This window comes from Pimephales promelas, chromosome 20 (assembly GCF_988280905.1).
Source record: "Pimephales promelas chromosome 20, fPimPro1.hap1.1, whole genome shotgun sequence".
NCBI classification, from domain to species: Eukaryota; Metazoa; Chordata; class Actinopteri; order Cypriniformes; family Leuciscidae; genus Pimephales; species Pimephales promelas.
In genome coordinates this window covers 21,583,935-21,605,751 of record NC_142788.1, presented here as the reverse complement: position 1 = coordinate 21,605,751, position 21,817 = coordinate 21,583,935, and the positions used below count along the sequence as shown (strand labels likewise).

The window sequence follows — 21,817 nt, the reverse complement described above, 5'->3', positions numbered from 1 at the left end:
TCTGTCATCATGTGGTTGCAGAAAGTGATTTAGCCTGGCTGAAAAACAGGCCTACTGAGAACCGCCCGTCGCCTCAATAGACTAAATCAAGAGGTCATGGTCCATTAGTGAGGGGGGTCGATATTGCCACCTAAATCATTATTACAGCAGGCCTGTTCGCCCACACACACGCCAACGTACACTTGCACTGACATACAGATATTATCATGCAGACTTGTACATTACAGAGGCAGACTCCACTCACACATAGCTCAGCATTAGCCACAGATATCAGTCTAATAGTTTATACTACCCACTCTCATTCCACAGACACATCCTCAGGAAATAGGTAGATTTAAGATTGTCACAGCTCCTATTTCTGTAGATATAGACTACTCATACACTAAATAATGTAATACTCTCTCTCTCTTTGACCTTTCATGTCAATATCATACCCTCAGCTCTGTTAAAAGCAATGTTATGTGTCTCAACCTCTTGATTTGTGCAGTTTCTTTCATATGCGTAACTATTTTGTACTGAAACAGGAGGTTTGGACAGACATATCAAAGATCTTAGTTACGTCACAGGCATTAAACATGATTTTCTATTTCTACTGCATTCAGAAGCAGGTGATATTTAGGGATGGGGAAATGTGCATGTGACCCAGAGTGCAAGATAAGTAATCAATGTTTGTTTGTTTTTTCTCGAAGAGCAGGAATGTACATTTTAAATGTGTATATACATTAATTTCATCGATATTAATGAGTCCACTAGCTTAGAACTGGCTTCCGGCTATAAATGGACCCCTGCACATGATATGCAGGGAAAAAAGCGAATTAAGAATTTGTTCCCACTACTTAATAATGTGTTCCCTTGTATTAGGTAAATCTTGACCACGTTGAATTAATTAATTTCCTTGTCTTACAATAAATCATTGAATTCTGAACTCTTAATCGTGGATAAATGACATACACAGGGTTCCATAGATATAGACTAAACGCCACAAATCTCTTTGTAGATATTTAATGTGTTTTTTTCCACAGTGTTCAGTGTCGTTTTGGACCCAATTTTTCAAGAAATCCTCTTTTGTATTCCACAGAAGGAGGAAAGTCATACAGGTTTGAAGCGACATGAGGGCAAGTAAATGACGACACAATTTTCGCTTTGAGGTGAACTATCCCTTTAAATGAAAGTTGTGCCCATATGAATCAAATCAAATGATCTATTAGATCAGTGATCATACATCTAATTGCATTATGATTTCTAAACAATGATGCCAACTAATGCCCCTGTCATCTTTAACATTTCTCCTCCTCAAGGAGCAGTTGCAAGGCAGAGTACGAGCGTATGATGGAGATGTTACAAGACTAGAGCCTTTGTGATGTAAGATGGCAGTTTCTCTGGAGCCACCATCTGCTGAGAGGGTCAGGCAGCATGTAGGGTTCAAATCTCCTGGATTCTGCCTGCTTCCCAGCTGCCATGCCCAGGCACTCCGAGATCCGAGACACACAACCACACTTACACACCTCGCAATTATCACACACACCCGTAGACGCGCATAATCCCAGGCATGCTGCGCTGCCGAAACCATTCTCATCAGGGCTGACACTAAAGAATGTTGGGATTCTTGTCTTGAGGTACCAGTGTTTTTTCCTCCCTCTTTGGGTTTGTGCAAAATCCACACATTCTGTTGAACCCATGCGCCCACACTGCATCAGCCCTGCATGTGACCACTGCTCCACTGTGCTCTATTCAGCACGGTGACTCGAACTTTGCTCACATTCCATATACTTTCTTTGGTCCATTTTGCCCGTCCGCCTGTTCCTCAACCCTTTGAATAGGCCCTGGGCTTATAGAGGGAAAACAATCTCCCAGAATTTTTGGGATCAAGAAGCTGCTTGCCACGTTTTTTTTATAATGTACCTGTTTGCCGTACTGTTCCTTTGAGTGTAAAGTGACTCTTTTCTTTCCTCGAATGGAAAGTAGTCATTCTACAACAACATCGCTTAGCCAAACTCTTACTCAGTCCAACCCAGTGAGGTTTTGTTTTGGATTTTTATCAAGTGATTTAATTTTTTGCCATTATTCTATTAGCTTCAAACCACGACTGGAAGGTTAAGTTTCTCAAAGTTCTTCGGAGACTCTCAAGGGCCCTTATTGAATTAAAACTTTATTGCTCAGTTTTGGAAAAAGAGCAGAGCGCTTCAATTAAGGAAAACGGCAATTCATAAACCCTCTCGACCATGTTACTAAATAGAGATGTACAGTGTTAAAGACTTTTCAGCTTGCGGTTTTGGATCTATCGCAATCTGCGACTCAGAATTTGTGCTTTTTGACTCGTCGTTTGGACATGTCCATCACGCTCCTTATTGGCGTTGAAAGCTAAATGCATTTATTTTTTTCTTGTGTTTCGAGATGGCTCCCTTTCCCAGCCTCCCTCCCTGCTTGCCGCCTGGCAGGCCCGTGTGTCAAAGGTGGCTGCTGCAAAACAGACTGTGGGAACAGCCGGTCAGCCTCCCCTGTCCCCTATTCCCTAACCAGAGGGGCAGCCATCAATCCAAGCCTGCTCGAACCCCTCCCGGCGCACACATCTCCGCAACCCACACACTCGCTCCCCAATAATCCGCGGAAGCAATTTCATCTCGACTCGGGTGGCGGCCCATTGTCGCCAACTCCTTCAATCTTTCCTAATTAACTCTCGCTTTGTCCCGCATCCGAGCTTCTGGACTCATCTCTGCGACATTCCGATCGGGGCCGGTCTTCACACTCCCGGGCAACCCTCGAACCCTAATCCCAGCGCACCCCTCCCTCTCGAGTAACTCTTTCCATTTTTTTCTTTCCCCCAACCTGCCGATCACCTACTTACAGAGTTAGGTAGGGGCATTAACTCCTTGGGTTTTTTGAAAGAAGAGGACGAAGGAGGGGGCGAGGAGGAGATGGCCAGAAAGCGACTCCAACCCAGACAATTAGAACAATGGGTCGGGCCTGTAGGAGGCTAACTCGCAGCGTCACGCCTGGACGGTGGGGTATTTTGTCGGTTTAATGAATTGTCCGTCAGTCCCTGGCTGCATCACAGGCCGTGTAGAGAGTGGACAGCAGGGACCCAGACACTAAGTCGGTATTTATTACACTGCCTTTGTCACTAATTGAGCTAATTATCAGTGACTCTTCAGCACTCCCACAATGACAGTAGCCCTCCACCCTCCGCCTCCCTCATCCCACCAGTGCCTGGGAATGCAGCCTGACTTTGCTTCTTTATCCCCTTTTTTTAATCCTTCTCTCCTTATTCTCACTATACTGTTTTTATTAATGCTTCGTATTGTTTCATTATTTTGCCTTATAATGCACATGCATGTATACAGAAACTTCCTGTAAAGTCAAAGATCAGTTTCATTTATTATTTCTATTTTGTTTAGTATTATTTACCGTTCAGGGAAGCTTTTTAGTTATATATATTTCGGGGTGTTTGGGTTTATTGAGACTTGAATTTAAACAGGAAGTGAAAGGACGGTGATCGAGCTGAGATTCAAACTCAGATCGTCGGAGGCGTTACTGTGAAATATGTGCAGCCCACAAGGTTACTGCTTTCAATGAAAAAGTTTGTATAATGTGCATTGTTTTTGTCTCGTATAGACCATTTCAAAAGATGTAAACAACACTGGTCCAGAAGCACTTCCTGTTTCAGTTTTTTAACACTACAAAAAAGCTGGGATAAAATACAACCAACAGAACATTTAAAACTGAATCAAAAAGTTAAACAAACATCTTTAAGATGTTTTCTTTACATGTGAAATAAAGAAAACAGTTACGAACTGAAACAGGAAGTGCTTCTGGACCAGTGTTGTTTACATCTTGTGAAATGGTCTATAACTACACCACCAGTCAAAAGTTTGGACTAATCCAGATTTAAAAAATAAAATAAAAAATTGTGCTCACAAAGGCTGCATTTATTTGATAAAAATACAGTAAAATAGTAATATTGAGAAATATTACTGTAATTTTAAATATCAGTATATGTTCTATTTGTATATATATATATATATATATATATATAATATTTTTTTTTAATTTAAATTAGTCCTGTGATTGTAAAGCTGAATTACAGTCTTCAGTGCCACATGATTCTTCAGAAATCATTATGCTAATTTAATGCTCAGTTTTTCATGTTGAAAACTATGCAACTTAATATTTTTGCGTTTAATGAACATGGTGCGTTTTCCAGGAAAACAGCATTAAAAAAACAGCATTTATTTTTAAATAGAAATCTTTTGTAAAATGATAAATGTCTTTGTCACTTTTGATCAATTCACTGCATCCTTTTGGAATAAAAGTATGAAAGAGTCTTATATAAAAGAGTCTTACTTACCTCAAACTGAGTGGTAGTGTATCACTGGTGTATCACAAAAATATATCACAGCAGGACTGTTTTCAACACTGATAAGAAGAAATATTTCTTTCAGCAAATCAGCATATTAGAATGATTTCTGAAGGATAATGTGGCACTGAAAATTCAGCTTAGCCATCACAGGAATAAATTGCATTTTAAAATAGGCTACATCACAGTAGAAAACAGTTAATTTAACATGTAACAATATTTCACAATATTACTGTTTTTACTGTATTTTTTATCAAACAAATGCAGTCTTGGTGATCATAAAAGACTTTCAAAAACGTTTCAAAATGTGTATTTTAATATCATTAAAAAACTTTTGACCAGTAATATATATAATTAAAAATATTGTATAGAAGTTCAACATTTGAATTTGAGCTATATTTTAATCTGTTTATATTTATTATAACTCAGTTTTTTCCTTATCTTTCTATCAGTTATCTGTGAGCTTTCTCTTTTATCCTGTCAGCATTCCAGATCCTATTTCTCCTCTCATCCTCTCCCATCGCGGTGTGTCCTGGGATGCGGATATGACGACTACAGCGGTGCAGCACTCCGTCTGGATGACCTTCAGTGGCCCTGCGATATGTTGCGGTGGGTGAGAGAAAGAATCGTCTGCCTTCATCCAAACTCTTGTGGTCGCGCTGGCCTCGGCAGCAGGGCGGGGGCAATGCAACCTGTCATTATTTCTAATACTATTTCTTTATTTTGTTTCTGATATTAAGTAAGTGAAGCAAAACCGCTAGTGTTTTGAAAACATACAGATTTAACGCTGTGTTACACCACTGCCCAAATTCCCTCAGCGGTTATTGTGGATTTGGGTGCATAACTGTTCGAAGAAGAGGGCTGGTCTTGTGCTGTTGGTGGTGGGAATGATGTTTAGAGGAACGGATATACTTTGCACACTCACATTGTTGATTTTAGGTTAAGTGCTTTAGACATACACTGTCATACCAGGTTGTGGTTCTGAGAAATGATTGATGGATGGATCATAAACTAAACTGAGGAGAATATTCTGTGGAACATATGGAAAGACGAACCAGCTATTCGCTATTCAGCTCAAAATGTGAGCAGTGTAAGGAAATGAGGGGTTCTCTGAAAACACACGTAATGAAAATATAAACTTTATTGTGCTATTACTCTATATGAAAACAACTTTTCTAAACTTAACTAAAATATTTCATTTTAGCGTGTTTTTTAACAAAAAAGCCATCATACAATAATAAATACTTTTCATTCACAATATTAAAAGATGGTGTTCAGTGCATGTAAAACACAAGTGTCAAGAGACGAGCAAATCAGGCATTTGACAAAGTAATCATGTCTCTGAGATGTATGTGGCCTCGTTTTTGGCCATCCATTTGTGATCATTTGTATAAGTTAGCACACAAGTGGATGGAATTACTCATATAATTGTAAATAATAATAGTGTAGTCACCCCACTTTCAGATTAAGTCATTTTCTCACATTGCAAGTTGCAGCATAAATATATAGATCATATCTATTTATAATATTTACAACATTTTGGTTATGTTAGCTGATGTACAAAATACAGTTTCCATTATTGTGGCTCTTTCAAAAACATAAATGTGAACTGTTTGTCCACTGTAAACTAGGTAGTAGGGCATTTACAGGATTATCTTTACACACTTTTTAAAACTAGTAGGCTATGTACTTGTGCGTAATCGATAGTGTCTTTGACAACTTCTAACAGAAGTCTTCTTCTGTAATAGTAAACATGCTTCTGTCAAAGCTGAATCGACGAGTCAATCTCAGGTCAATCTTAATTTTTCTCTCCCCAATACTTTTCCATCAGTACAATAACATGGTATACCACATAATAATAAATGGTATTAAAAAATGGCAGGAGACTCAAAGCAATGACGGGAAGTATGGCAGCTCCGAATGGGAAATCACGAGAGGTTGGGCCGAGTTCGGGATTCCGCTACATAGCAATCGGAAAAGGAAGCCCCGTCCCTTGAGAAGCACTTCACACAGTTTTATGTGAGACGAGTAGGACTGCAGCTAAAGAAAACAAAACGCGAAAATATTTTAAAGAACCGCCCTCTTGTTAGAATTTTGCACTGGTTTATGAGAGAGCATGCTTGTGGTTCGCTAACCACAGGAACATCTGTCAAACTGTGTCCAGTTACTACTTTCTAGCTTCTATGTTCCCCAGAGTACCAGAGATGGAGATCAGGAGAGGAAAAGACAAGCTAGAACCTCAGGACTGGTGGTTCAGCGCCCTAAATTTTAAACGGCGCCTACATGAACGCTTTGTGTAGTGGTTCTCGACCCATTTGTTACGATTTGAAGCCCTATGCTGTAGTAACATCACCAAAATATTGCTATTCAAGACCTACCATCAGCTATGAGTTCTGTTCATGAACTTTTGAACTGTTCTCAGTAGTTAATACATTGAATATACTTGCCTATTCAACCAACAGATTGTGTTTAGTCCCTTTTAACCTTGCGATCCTGTCTCTTTTTCATTCTTTTTCAGTATTTATTCATTCCTATATAACCTCCAGATACCCCAACGGCCCCTTTTTTTTTACCCAGCTTGGGACCCTTTGTCTCTAGTTTCTCAGTTTGTTGTGTTTGTTCATCATAGACACTGATGGACAGTCTGTGTACTGGTGCAGTTGAGGCAGCTCACGTGACAACACCAGTGGAAAGTACAGTGGCATCTTTCTGTGACCTGCTCCGTTCGAGTCTTGTATCCCCTGCCACAACACAGCAGCTCGCACCCATCCAGCGCCGGCGAGGAACTGTTGCAGGTACGTCCTGATGTGCCATGCGTGCCTGTTTTGCCATTGTAGGAACAGAAGTTGGGCGACTTTTCAAAGTAGACCAGGTCCCTAGCCGAAGGGAGCTTATGTGCTGGATTCTCCGGTTCCAGGTGGCGGGGGTCGGCTCGATGGGATGCACGATTGCTGCCTTTGTTGCCGTAAACGACTCGGGATGCGCCATCGAAACGGTCCTTTAGAAAGTCTCCCACTACGCGGATGCTGGGCAGTCTCATCCAGCACGTTCGCACAGTGCAGGATCCAGACATCCCATGGCACTTGCACTCTTGTTGCATTTCTGACGCGACTGTCTGTGGGGAGAGGAGAGAAAATGAATGAATCTGTTGAAAACAAGAACAACAACAGCAAATATTGTAATACATTATACATTTACATTGAAATTCTGAACATTTTGAACTGATAAAACTTATTTTAGTAGCTTTCCATCTGTACTTTGGGAAAATCCATTTATTTCTGACATACTGGTAATCAAACGGCCTCTGAGAGTTGAGTGTTTAAGGGGTCTCTTACCATTCTTCCTGCTTCGTTGTTGTGCAGGTTGGTCAAATACCGTAGATCTCTGCCCTTCTCACTGGAATCCACAAACTCTCGTCCGAACATCCTGCCAAATTCCACATTATCGCTGCAGCCTCCCCAGTGCCAGTCTGGCCCTCCAGGACCCCGGCGCCGGTAGTCGCAGGTGCAGGACTCAATGGCCCCCTCAGAGCAGGACCGAGCCACAGCGTGAGTAACACCAGCACTTGTGATGGCAAACACAAATGCAGTCTCACGGCAACCTTAGAAAACAATAAGCACAACTTACAATCTCTGTCAAGCTGCGTCTCCTTCCAGATAATATGTATAATTATATATTGTCATATTTCACACTATGAGATATGAATAGTGCACATTGTTCTAAGAAGCCATGCTCACCTCGGTTGACAATTTTGCCAAAGACGTTGGGGCTGTGGGTGGTCGGACAGTTCCAGCGCCTGTTACGAAACTGCCATTTGCATTCCTTGATGGCTGTATGCAGGCCTGCTGCAATGGCGTGCAAGATGCCAGGGTTTTGCCGGATCAGTTTTCTCTGACGACGACTTAACAATGCCAAGCTTGGGTCCAGCACCAACTGTACATTCTTAGAGTTGGTGAGGAGATTGCCTGAGGATGCCACATTCACAATACCCCTGGTGGAGAAATCGAAAAATTTACTTTGTTAATTTGGAAAAAGGTCATTTTTCATCTAAATGGACTGAAATGCTAAAACTTTGTAAGTTAAGTGTCTTGGGGCTTTAGACCGCATTTTATTATAATATTCTCATTTATTCTGTATGTTTGCCTTTTTGGTTTGTGATATATAGCCTATACGTATTTATATAATAATAATCAAATTAATTAGAATATAAAATAATATATACACTTTTAATTATATTGATAAATGAAGGAAGAAGAAAGAAGAACTTCATCCTTTGTAGTGTATCAATCAGCGCTTATCATTTTTAATTCCCCTTTGACCCCTATGCCATATACGTAGAGCTTTAAGTCTTTGGCTCATGTCGTGTCTAGATTTAACCTACTCTGGAACGCTCAGCACATTACACGAATTCGACCCTGAAAACGACCTGGAAAGGAACTGCTCCCAGCCATAAAATAAATCCACATTTAATTTATCCCACATTGGATTGAAAAAACTTGTTCCGTGTTCAAGCCACACGGTCAAAATGACAGAGAGAAACCGAGTGAGGGAGAGAGAGAGAGAGAGAGAGCGCGCGCGCAAGCAGTGGCTCTGAGTAAACAGGCTGAGAATGCATTCATTAGTTTGGAAAATAGTTTGACTTGTAATATATTAATAATATATAATATACTTATAATATTAATAACATGTTTTTTATTTAGCTATATGAAAGAAAAAAAAAACAATGAAGCTCCGCATATGTCCTTCGCATGCTAACAGTGTTTCACTTCAAACAACGGAATGACTTTATAAATATTTAGCTTGTCTAATATCGTTGATTGTTTAATTTGGGCTTACTACTGTCTCATGCATAAGCATCTAAGAGACTTATGTATTTATCATAGACATTGTGTACCAGCCAAAAGATAAAGAACACTAAAGCACTAATATTCACATTCTAATATACAAATATATCACATCACATGACACTAAATGTCATAGTAGCTATATATATTAAAGGCCTGCTGTATCTTACCACCACCGGCCGCTGTTGTTGACCGCCCCTGTGCCAGTGAGAGAGGAGACCAGGAGGACACATGCCGCTTTGACTGCGAGAAGCAACGCGAGGACCCGCATGATATCTGAAAGGGCAAAGTTAACCAATTAACCTCAAATGACATTCCTGCAATAATAAACGATGTCAGTCTGTGTTATGTCTTTCTATATTAGAGGAGCTGGTGAGCATCTTAACAATTATGAAAAATGAATAGAAATAGCAAAATAATTAGTGTAGTGCAATGAAATTATGATATTTTTGTTTTATTTGAGCCTTTTAGCGCATGGTGAATTTTATTATAGCCTTTAGAAGTACGCTTTTGTTTATTGAAGTTTTACACGAATATCAAAATACTAATGTCAGGATTCAACTAAAATAGTCTATACAGTTATAAAAAAAAAAAAAAAAAAAGGTTTAGAGCCAACATAGTCCAAATACCATAAATTACTTTTTTTTTTTATAATACTTTCGAACACAAATTTGGAACTAATATGCTAAAGAACCCACCATCAAGAACGTTTTAGTCTCCAAAGAACCAGCAACACACGAAACCCTATACTGTCCAAAATGATTTGTGGTGCCATAAAGAACCTTTTTTGACATTCTAAAATTAAATAATGATGATAAATAAATAAATAAACAAGCAATTTGGTTGCATTACGCATCCACTTACCACTCCACATTCCAGTGCGACTGTCAGCGCGGGTCAATGTTTATTCATAAAATCAGTGTAGAAGTCACAGAAAGGGTTCTGGATGGGATGCCAGTGCAACTGCTGCTGCTGCTCTTACAGTCTGTGTGTTAGTGATGCTCTGCTCACAGCACTGAGCGCGTGGGACAGTCCCGAAGACCTGATCCCCTCGGTGACTGATAGGCGACACATTGTTCACTTATTGAACGCTACAAGATGAATAAAAAAGGGATTTGCTGCTCTCATCTCCCTCTGTTTTTTTTTCCTCCCTCCTTTTGAGTGGAACTGAATGGACGGATAGCTTAATTCTTCTCATTGGGCACAATGAATACAGGAGGCAAAACCCGACATAAAGGAGAGGAGATGAAGAAAAGATCCGTTATAGGCGCTTTAAATTACATATCATTTTGTAATCCTCGTCCAGAAATTCCTCAGATACATTCAAGCGAAATCATAATAAAATACAGTTCCTTCAGCCGTCTTCAATATATGCAGAGATGATTTATTCCTTCTCATTGCAGTGAGTGCGCGCGCGCGCGCCATTTGTCTTCGGTTCCTTCTGCGAGGATGGTGTCTCGACACGGTTACTGTAAGAAGGGAATAAAAAACATCTAAACTGGCTTTTTTTTTTAACCCGGGGTGCATGCATGCATTACTCCCTTAACTGCGTCTCCTCCCTCTTTGCGCGTAAAAAGTGTTTTTATAGATGTCCATGCTTGCGCTCTGCACTCACCCATTTGTGCACGTTTAGCCTGAATAAGGCACATCTAGTGGAAACGTCATGCTATGATTATGGTAAAAAATCTGGGCTAAATGAAAAGGAGAATTTTAAAGACATGGGGCAGTGCTAATGCTGGCTTAGTTTGCAGTTTAAAGGAGGATTGACCGAAGAGTGTAATAATTTTTTGTTTTAAAGAACTACTTTTTTGTGTTGCGTCTCAAATTGTTATATATTTACTTATGCCTATATAGGCTTATTTTTGTCCGCTACAAATTAAATGGGTTAGATATCTACAATGTCTCACTAAATTAACGTGAACTTCAATGAGGTATGTTGGGTTGTAACGATACATTGATCAACAGTAATAGAAAACGTGGACATTTTAAATTGTGCACATTTATCTATTATGGTTATCAAATGTTTTTGTTCAAAATAATTATTCCATCACTACCCCATCCTCATTTCATTTGAATTATTTAATTCATGGCAAATATTTTATAAAACCTCAAATTTAATTGTAGAAAATCTTTAATTGTTTCCAGAGTCTTACGACTTCTAATAGTAATTTAACCCCATGCAAACTCATTTCTAATTGGTTACACTGATGGTGTTACAACTTGTGTTACAACACTCCCACTCCCCATCTAATAGGCCATTCTTCGTCGTTTGCGACATCGAATAAAAAAGAAATTGTTACAGATAGATAACTCAACACATCTGAGTTTACAGTGTGACACCACTGGAGAATAGTCATGATAAAATTGTTCACCATCTGGACTGCAGACCTCCCTAGATCGCATATGGTCACTAAAGGCACGAATCAAATGTCAGTTTTGACTGCATACATTTATGGTATGCTATCGACCATGATAGCACAAAGAATTATGATCAAATGGAAAATAGTAAATCAACGTGTTTTAAGCATTAAAGGTGTTTGATGTCGCCATGAAAGAATCTGGGAGAAAGAGTGCACACTTTTTTCTCTGAGGGATTGAAGTAAATGGCTAACTGAAGGAAGTGCGCTTTTGTTAGTGGTATTTAATGAGGGCTGCTTTTCTGGGCTTAGCCTGCTCTTATACTCTTGAAGGATCTTAAACAGGTTTTCCTGAAACACTCATGCGATGCGGCGCAGATTAGCGGCAATCCGGTTAAAGGGACGCCTTTTATATACAAATCAACTTCAAATCACTTTTTAAGCCACTTAGATATACACGCCATGGCAAAATGCTAATGCACTTTTCATTGCCAGAGCTTAAGAAGAGGAATAGAGGTGATTAGCTCCAATACAAGAATTGATCTTCCAGAATAGGTGATTAGCCCAAAACCAAGAACTGTTGTCAGGATTCTGTGTTAAGTATGGTTAAGGGTGGATTTAACTCAATTTCATGACATTAATCCCAATTATAATACTGTTAAAAGTAATATTAATAAAGATAAGACGCAAGATGCTCCTATAGGGTCAGTTAAAGAGGTTTTTTCTTTCTTTCACCTGCTGCGCAATGTGCATAGCTGACCACCAACACGATAATCCCTTAATCTTGTAAACTGCTAATGCCTTAAAAATTCTGGTTTATTCATATATTCAGTGTTCAAGTCTTCTATCATATCATGTCTCAACTAGAGAAAAAAAATAAAAACACTGACAGCTTGTAGGCCTATATTGAACAAACTTATTATGTGCATTATGCATAATTTGTTGGCCCACTATGTAATTGCGCATCCCTTTCAATGAGTCTTGACAAAAACCTCTCCATCATGGTCAGTTATGGGACTAATTATACGCACAAACTCAGACGTGTATAGACAAACAAACGAAATAAGTCTATTTTCCAGTAGTGCTCTAGGCTATCTCCGGCAGAAACATGCAGTCAGCAAAGCCTTCTCATTAAGAGTGTCGGGGAAAATGATGAATGTGGGCCTAATTAAAGTGAAACGTCACTATAGGGCTGCACGGTGAACTGTTGAACTGATTCGGAGAGGGAGGATGGGCGGACACATGAACGCGCACACGCACCTCGCATTGTTCGAGAAGAGTCGCACGCCTGCCTGCTGCTGCCCTGCTCATTGTAGCCTAAATGAATGACTTTTAGTTTAGTTTAGCTTATAGTTGACATACATGTGTACGGGGGAGCAAAATGTCTTTTCACAAGTTCTGCAATAGTGCAGGTCAGATAATAGGCCTATCCTGCACTGTAAACAAAACGAAATAGACAGCGGACAAGATAGGCTACACAACAGCCTGGAAATGGTAACACTTGACAACAAGTTCTAGAGGTGTAACAGCGATGCATAGAGTTAAACACTAGAGGCGTACACCATCAATTTTACTCGATTTAATGAGTTTGCATAGTTTCAACTCAAATAGGCCTAGGCCTATATTCATCATTAATTTAGGCTAATTTAGCCATAAAAAACGGAAATAGGGTAAATGTATTGCAGATTGTCATTTGACACCAACTTAATGTTAGCTTATACCCTACTTCGAATTTAAAGCTGCAATTAAACATTTTATGTATTTTTTTAATTGAAATAGTTATAAATGTTTTTTTGTGTATTTGCTTTGACTAGCCTACTTGTATAATACTTTTCAATTTAATTAGGCTAGTTATCGGTATAACGATGCATGGCATCATTTGCGGTTCGAGAATGCCATTCGGCTACAACACTTTAGGACACAGCTAATCACTCACACAGGTAGGCTAAAGCAAATTATTATGTGTTGTTGGCATTCATTTCTTTTTACATAGCAGCCATTTATTTTCAAATGATCAACAAGGAACGTGTTAGCCATTGCCCAAAACAAAGATGACAATAAATTCGCCGTTTAGATCGTAAAACAATTTTGAATAAATGTAATGGCACAAATAGCCACATAGGCTATACAAAATTATAATGTAGCCTAGCCTAGGCTATTTTATGTTTTTGTTGTGTAAAAAGTAAATAAATACAATCAATTAAAAAATAGGCTGATATAGCCTATGGTTGTAAAAAAAAAAAAGGATGGTAAAAATAGATCTATAGGCTAACATTGAAAAATAGGCTACCATTGAGAACACTTGATACCAAATCAGATTTAAATAAAGTCAATGTTGTCAATATTGCTTCCATTATTTGAAGCAGTGTTGGACTATATGAAAACAACCAATAGTAATTGAGTTATTCATAGCCAGATTTATGCTCATTCAGCATGAATAATATTGGTAGCGATCACATCACATGCAGTTTCAGTAATAGGCAATGGAGAATTTGACAGGCTTCGCTACTTTTGAATCGTGTTTTAAAACAAGCGCCTCGGGCGATGTTTGCCCACCCCGACGGCGCCCCCTCCTCCTCAGTGACACACACGCTCCAGTCCCAAGCTTCATCAAATGCTTGCTCAACTCCGCTCCTCGCACAAACAATTGAAGTCATTTCCAGTTCGCATATAAAGCGATCCCACAGGTGTTTTAATGTCCCGTCGAGAAAAGCGTTCAGCGCAATGGAGTTACCTCACAGACAGTGTTTGGGACGAGTCCTGATTGTGACTGCTGCGCTTCTGTCACCTGCGTTCACGTAAGTAGAAAGGTAGAACCCTTTCATGGGATCTGCTGGAGTAAATCGTCTGTTTGTTTAGGAAAGTCAGGGATTCAAAAACATGATTATGTGCAATAGCCCTAAATTGTCATTTGCATGATTATTAGCTATAGGCTATTTAATAAACTATTGCAGGCTCTATCTAAAATAGTAACACCTTAGTAAAAAACTACTTATAATTTAAACGAAATAGTATCTATTTTAATGTAACTTTGGTAATACTTTGTTTTACACTGTCATTGTTACACGTTACCTGCGTTTCTAAAGTAATTCATAAATTATGCATAATTACATGCAACTAATAGGCTACCAACCCTAGTAGCCTATGTAGTTAATTAATATGACTTTATTATTACACTGTAACAAGGACACCTTCAAATAATTTTTTAATAAGTTTTTAATAATATTTTAGTATTTGTTTTTCCAAGTAGGCTATATCATTTTCAAGTCAATAAAAGGCTACTGATTTATTTACATAGTAGCCTACTTACTCTTTTGCTACTAGACAAGTGACTCCTCCATTGTTACTGGTAACAAATTGCACATGCTTGCTTGGCATTGAATAAATGGGATCTGGAGTTCATATACTAACTAGCATGTATGTATTCCAACTGTTGCTGGTACCTGTTTCACTTTTTTTTAAAGTAACAATTCATTTTGGTTTTCCTACTAATTGAATAGACACAATTCTGGTAATTGTTACCAGAAAGAGTTTTAATTTTACTGCAAGTGTGAAACTTATGTAAGCTCTCTCTCTTTTCTCAAAACTGTCAGTGGGCATAATGTATTTATTAACATCAGTGTGCTATGATTTGGATATAATACTTCCCACAAATCTTTTCCATATAGTCATTTTCTCATCAGATTATCCTCAGGCATGCCAAGACACTGATAGAAACCAGGGTGTTTGAATATTCATAGATGTTTTATGTATGCCTCTTGCAAGGTCACAGCCTTGTTTGAGTGTCAGGTCACTTGAGCACACAAGTGTTTCCAACTGCTGAATCTCTAGAATTTGTCACTTTTTTCTTTGCCACATTTACAATGTTCCAGAAAGGCATGTATTGATCATATTATTTGAAATGAATATGGCACCATAAAAACATCCATTCCTTTTATAATATTTTCCTGCGTCTCACTAATGACTGAATTCATTGTCATAATTTCTTCACATATGTGAGTCATTTAAAAAAGACCACATGTGATGCTAAGTAACACCAGCTTTCTGCAATATTTACTGCATGCGGTGTTACTTCATAATGATATCACTGCTATAAAATTAATCTTCTCCTTTCTCAGGGTACTGGGCAATGACATCCTCGGCCTGAAGGTGGCAGGAGAGCCAGTGCTTACCCCCAACGCAGTGTGTTTACGACTGGCTGGCCTGACCAAAAAACAGATGCGTCTGTGTGTGCGCAGCCCTGATGTCACAGCCTCTGCTCTGCAGGGCATTCAGGTTGCTATTCACGAATGCCAACACCAGCTCAGAGACCAGCGCTGGAACTGCTCCTCCTTGGAGAACCATGGCAAGTTGCCCCATCAGAGTGCCATTCTCAACAGGGGTGAGTGGATGGCAAAAGGGGCATGGGAAGTGCTGAAGTTGAAGTTGTAGAGAGAGCCAATACAGTCATAATCCGGGCATTGAAATGCTACAAATGCCAGAGAGGCAAATATCAGCGTTGAGTCATTGTTTAACGCATTTGCGCCATGGAAAACATCTTTTATGAGATTTTAGATCAAGATTATTGTAGATAATTATATCACCAGCTGGCTTGTGCGCACTTCACTTTCTGAAGGCTCTGTTTACTCTCTTGGCAGCTTTATTTGCTGTGTAAAGGCCCATTCACACTAAGGACCATAACTATAAAGATAAAGTTTTAAAAATCGTTCTAAATTTAATAGTGGGCACACCACAAACTATAACGGCACAGTGGAACGATTTCATTGGAATCGCTTTTCACAATGATGAACAATTTAAAAAAAACTTTAAAATTAAAGAGGCAGTCGACCAAACTGCAGCACAGCTTAGTCAGGTTAGACACCATATTGACATTGGCTGCGTCCAAAACAAAATCGCATACTATCTTGAGTAGGTACTTATTTTGAATAAGTAATTACTTCATGGCTGCTAAAAAAGTATGTTCTATGTAATATACGTGTGTGGAGTGTATGAATGTAATCTGAACATACTACATTCACCATGCTGTCATTATCATGTGACCTCTCAGTGTCATGTGACCTCTCAGTGCCATTCATAAATCCTCTCCCCTGGCCTCATGGGAGAGTAAAGTGTCCATTGAATCTTCGCTTCAGAATCTCCCCGGAAGTAGTAGGTCATCCGGGTAATTTTTGCCTCCTTTTTTAAGAGTATAGTAAATTCAGACATACTTCTTTTATCACATACTGTTTTTCGCCTACTATATGGATGCTATTTCAGACACAGCCTCAGTCTTTACAGTGGCACACACAGTTTATAGGTCGTAGATCACATAATTTTCACAATTCACAACTTGTAAAACTCTTTATGTGTTTTTTTTTAAAGATGTTTCAATCCACATGTTGTTAAACAACACCACGGTCCATTGAACGCACTGTAACTCTATCCCTCTAAGCCTCATTTTAATTCCTGTCAAAAATGAATGTGGTGCTATACCCTGACTAAGGTCTATAAACAGCATGTTATCGTCCATTAATGTGTAGACTAATATAGTTGTCTTATTGTCCTTGGTGTGAACGGCCCTTAAAAGTGCTCTCTTTCATCCCAGGTTTCCGAGAGAGCGCCTTCTCGCTTTCGCTGCTGGCTGCAGGTGTCATGCACTCGGTGGCTTCGGCCTGCAGCCTCGGTAAGTTGCGCGGGTGTGGTTGCGAGGCTAAACGTCACCTGGACGATGACAAAATCCGTCTCAAGTTAACCCAGCTCCAACTTCAGACTTTTCAGAAGAGTGGAGTGTCCATAGCAGGTGCAGGAGAGAACACACCCGAGTTCGGTTCACTCCACGACAGTCTGCCGGCCAATATGCGCTCGTCCCACCCCGTCAGTCTCCTCAAACCCTTACCAGATGAGGTCACAACGTTACAGGATACCTGGGAGTGGGGAGGCTGTAGTCACGATGTTCGTGTTGGCGTACGGTTCTCTAGGGATTGGTTGGATTCCAGAGGATCTCCTCGTGATATACACGCTCGAATGCGGATTCATAATAATAGAGTGGGCAGACAGGTGTGGTTTTATATGTTCAAATCTAATAATCATTTCTAATAATCTGTATTGGATTATATGGTCTTGCAAACAATGACAACTGTGTCCTAAATGGGTTGGGATTGAGTTTTGGTTTGGGATTGTGGGTTTTTTAATGTATCCAAAAACACATGAAAATGCAATTTATACATACAGGGCATTGAATACACCTAATACATGCATATTTCTAATTATATTTTTAATGTTTTTAATTTCTGAATTTAAATGTAACTTTTTTGTAGGGACATGAAGTAAAAATTTTCCCCAAAAACATAATTATTTTTATAAAATGAATCATTTGATAATATTTGTTATATATATATATATATATATATATATATATATACAAAAAATTTAAAATGTTTTCAAGATGTAAGAAAAAAGGATTTTTATGGTTGCGCTAGACTTTTAGAGTAATTACATTTTTTCAATAAAAATATAAAAAGCAACGTGGGTACTTTTTTAAGAACTTGGTGCATGTGTCACTAGATTTTTAATTGATAGATCTTGTTTTAAATGACCGTCTCAAACATTTTTTCTTATTGTTGACACTATCACTAGTACTTGTCAAATTGCTTGTTGGATCACTTATTCCTGGTTAGGACATGGTGTTCAGCATTTGATGACTAACTTTAAAATACACATATACTATATTATTTTTATTATGTCTTTGACCTTAACAGGTAGTTACTGACAACATGAGAAGAAAGTGCAAGTGCCATGGCACATCAGGCAGCTGCCAGTTCAAGACCTGCTGGTATGTTTCTCCTGAATTCCGGCTGGTGGGGTCACTGCTACGGGAGAAATTTATGACTGCCATCTTCATAAACTCTCAGAACAAGAACAACGGGGTATTCAACTCTCGAACTGGTGTGAGCACCGGCTCAGATCAGCTCAGAGGCCGGCGACGCAGCATCTCGCGCGAGTTAGTGTTCTTCGAGAAGTCCCCTGACTTCTGCGACCACGAGCCCGAGGTGGATTCGCTGGGGACGCAGGGTCGCGTCTGCAACAAGAGCAGCTCGAGCATGGACGGCTGCGGGTCGCTGTGCTGCGGCCGCGGACACAACATCCTCAAACAGGCACGCAGTGAGCGGTGTCACTGCCGCTTCCACTGGTGCTGCTACGTGCTCTGTGAGGAGTGCAGAGTTTCGGAGTGGGTTAATGTGTGCAAGTGAATGACTCACCTTGGTCCATATCTCCATTTCCTTGTTTTTGGACCGGGAGGCAACAACCTGTACCCTGCCATACCGAATGTGTGTCTGTTTATCCATTTCTCTCCTTCTTTTAACCTCCATCATCTGGGATCCATTTGCGTTGTGTTGCTGTTGTTATTCTCAAAATGCCAAGTCAGAGATTGAGGAGGAGGTGACTCATGTCATTTATCTTTTTTTTCCTCACTTGGAATCTTCAGCCTCCAGACCCATGCAAAAGGCCCAAACGCCATCTGCACTTCTCCAAATAACAAGGCACAACAGCAGGAACAAATTATTCCTGCAAATATAGGCACTGCTACGATCTACCTTTTTTTTTTTTTTTACTCAAAAGTGCACTTAATGTATATTCCTTACTTTGGCAAAATGTTTGAGAAGTTTATGTTGTAATCATTTACGATGGTGAAAAAAACGTCTGAGTTGGGTTGAGGTTTCAAAACACTGTATCTTGCAGCATTATGATCTTTGCCCACGTTAATCATGAAGAATCAATGGCTATGGTAATTCAATGGAACATTTCAGTGCCATTTCATAAGATGTTATAGAGAAACTTTCCCAAGTCTGGAGCAAATCTTGGAAATCGACAGAGAATGTGCCTTTGCGTAGGGGTCTGAGTTTGGTTGGTTTTTATGAAAACCAGGACAATTGTGAAGTTGATATGCTGTGTAACCCCATCCTAACCTTTATAGAGACAGACCAATCAGAAAACGGAGATGGATAGAGTGAAGGAACGACTGGAGAACACTTGTGCCTCCCGTGGATTTTTTGCAGCTGATTAAAAACAGTCACATCTCATCTCATACTGCTGAACAATATTGGATGCCAGATGCCTTTGATGCAAGAATGGAAGTCCATACTCTAAAGTCCTGTGCATTTAAAGCTACACTGTGTGATTTTTACCCCCATCTTGCAGTGAAAAGCTATATGACCATCCAGTGAATATTAGTTTCTGTTCCTCTCAATTCTGATTTCGTTTTAACTCCTACGGTGGCCAATGTAGTCCAAGATTAACATGGCTTCCAGTTCAACCTCGTCCATGAGTGTTAACTCAAACATAAACGCGAAAGGCGAAGCTTGAATTAACGGGTACGTCCCTCTTTGGCTAATGTACTTTCAAGATGGAGGGGCAACATGGCGACCGACATTAGAACCCCTTACCCGTATGTATTTTCAATGGCATATTATACACTCACGAGAATACTTTATTACTTGAACGAAGTAAATATACATGAATGAGCACATATATTTTTGAAAGAACTAAGTGTTTTTAGCTAAGAATAAACTAAAAGAGTTACACAGTGTAGCTTTAAACAGTTGCCATTGCAATAGTATTACAGTGAAATTGATGTATACAGTCTTAAAACTTTCAATTTGATTAAGGGATGCTTAGGAAATCAAATTAATTATATGGAAAAATTAACTTTCATATTTTGCCGCCTTTTTGCATTTTTAAGGAGTGTAGAGAATTTATTGTTGTAATATGTTAAGAAAGCCTCAATTTTAATGTTAAGAAACCTTTTTTTTGGTTTATTGTGTGTGTATAATCACTCTGGTTTTAGAACCATGAAAGACCCTCTAGAACAGAAGAGGGGTCATATATCTCCGTTTTAGATATAATTATTCTCTTCTGGAGATTTTTTTCTAACTGAATCTGACCTCTCATAATGGACAACAGGGATAGGCTTTCATAAGAGTTCTAGAAGCAGATTAAGGCATGAACATGTCTTACAGGGATCAGCTGTCCAAAGTTGTGCCATGTGCTGCTGAGTACTGTTTGTCCTTGTCTGTGAATCTGCATCTGCAGCCATTAGAGACTGGACCACTGTGATTTCCTAACTAAACACAGGCCCACTTCTGATGTCTACACTCTGTCTGAGTTCTGTGATTGCACAACAATCACAAACGTCTTAGGAATAAAAGAGTTTTTTTCTGTATGATTCTTCCTCACAAGACTCTCTAATGAGGATGCGATTGAGTGAGGTGACCACCTACGGTCTGCTGGCTTTATCGAACTCGCTTCTTGCGGTATTTCCTCTAGCAATAAACGATGGGAGTGAAAGAGAACTGGAGAAAGAGTGGTGTGGAATGATAAAGCACTAGATATCTGGTTTGTATTTCTTTATTCCTTTATCATTTCACCCTGGAGCTGCTGCAAGAGGGAATTTCCTGTCGCTGTTTCTCCCATGTGTGAGACAGAGAAATTGGACGGCCATAGACAACCCCCCCAACACCTCCCCCTATAATGCAGTGCAGCCAATAACACATATAAAGCAACATACTGACAGCATCAAGAATAATGACAACCAGACTGCCACAGTTAAGACAAAAGGGCATTGAACTATAATGTTGGGTCATATGAAATATTTCAGTTAGTTACCATATGTATAAACGGACAGACGGATCATGGATAGATAGATAGATAGATAGATAGATAGATAGATAGATAGATAGATAGATAGATAGATAGATAGATAGATAGATAGATAGATAGATAGATAGATAGATAGATAGATAGATAGATAGATAGATAGATAGATAGAATCTATCATTCTAATAAAACGATATTGGTAGATGCGGAAATGGAAATATGTGAATATATACTAGGGTACATCAAAAGAGAAGGAAAAGGGAAAACAGCTGGAAACATCTGCTTCTGGGCTCCTTGTCCAGCTACCCTTTCCATTTTGATGTGGGATAGAGAGAAAAAGAGAAAGGGAAAGAAAAAACAAGGAGCCAGTTACCCAGAACATCAAAGCCTTTTCCTAAATGTGCAAGCCCTCATTAGTTCTGCAAGCCTAACCAACCCGACTTATGATTGTGTTTGCTGGGGTGCACTTTGGCAAACACTTCAGAGGAGAGGCTCCTTTAAATTATAACTCAACCCCCCCCCCCCACCCAAGCCCAGCTTTCCTGCCCACTGTAGCCTCTTCTGCCCACCCCATAACCCCCAAAACTCCCAGTGCACACAAACACAGCACTCCCCCCCATACAGCACTC

The 21,817-nt window shown here is 39.4% G+C and overlaps 2 protein-coding genes and 1 long non-coding RNA gene across 4 annotated transcripts; 2 read left to right on the top strand and 1 right to left on the bottom strand.

Moving 5' to 3' along the window:
• Window positions 1-4,867: 4,867 nt before the first annotated feature.
• On the top strand, window positions 4,868-7,857 carry LOC148970638 (uncharacterized). Of its 2 annotated transcripts, XR_016148090.1 has the most exons (4): window positions 4,868-4,963; window positions 6,984-7,149; window positions 7,272-7,532; window positions 7,717-7,857. It is a non-coding gene; the product is annotated as an uncharacterized LOC148970638 (long non-coding RNA). The 2 variants fall into 2 exon arrangements; XR_016148092.1 differs by lacking the exon at window positions 7,272-7,532 and having other exon boundaries at window positions 7,717-7,847.
• wnt1 (wingless-type MMTV integration site family, member 1) lies at window positions 5,478-10,814 on the bottom strand. The gene is made up of 5 exons (XM_039652898.2): window positions 10,063-10,814; window positions 9,369-9,474; window positions 8,092-8,345; window positions 7,690-7,955; window positions 5,478-7,469 (listed from the first exon to the last, which is right to left on the bottom strand). The coding sequence occupies exons 1-5, from the start codon at window positions 10,070-10,072 to the stop codon at window positions 6,978-6,980; spliced, it is 1,128 nt and encodes a 375-aa protein (XP_039508832.2). The 5' UTR covers window positions 10,073-10,814; the 3' UTR covers window positions 5,478-6,977.
• Window positions 10,815-14,099: 3,285 nt separating this feature from the next.
• Window positions 14,100-20,884, top strand: wnt10b (wingless-type MMTV integration site family, member 10b). Its single transcript, XM_039652895.2, has 4 exons — window positions 14,100-14,353; window positions 15,674-15,936; window positions 17,140-17,591; window positions 18,293-20,884. Exons 1-4 carry the CDS (start codon window positions 14,100-14,102, stop codon window positions 18,782-18,784), a joined length of 1,461 nt encoding a protein of 486 aa, XP_039508829.2. The 3' UTR covers window positions 18,785-20,884.
• The last annotated feature ends 933 nt before the right edge of the window (window positions 20,885-21,817 follow it).

Bases quoted from the DNA above. Each gene is read 5' to 3' on its own strand.
- wnt10b (XM_039652895.2), top strand. From the start codon at position 14,100: ATGTTTGCCCACCCCGACGGCGCCCCCTCCTCCTCAGTGACACACACG. The intron at 15,937-17,139 runs GTGAGTGGATGG...CTTTCATCCCAG, and splicing joins GAGTGCCATTCTCAACAGGG to GTTTCCGAGAGAGCGCCTTC. The intron at 17,592-18,292 runs GTGTGGTTTTAT...TGACCTTAACAG, and splicing joins ATAATAGAGTGGGCAGACAG to GTAGTTACTGACAACATGAG.
- wnt1 (XM_039652898.2), bottom strand. The intron at 7,956-8,091 runs GTGAGCATGGCT...TTGTTTTCTAAG, and splicing joins TGGCAAAATTGTCAACCGAG to GTTGCCGTGAGACTGCATTT. The intron at 7,470-7,689 runs GTAAGAGACCCC...CTCTCCCCACAG, and splicing joins ACAACGAAGCAGGAAGAATG to ACAGTCGCGTCAGAAATGCA.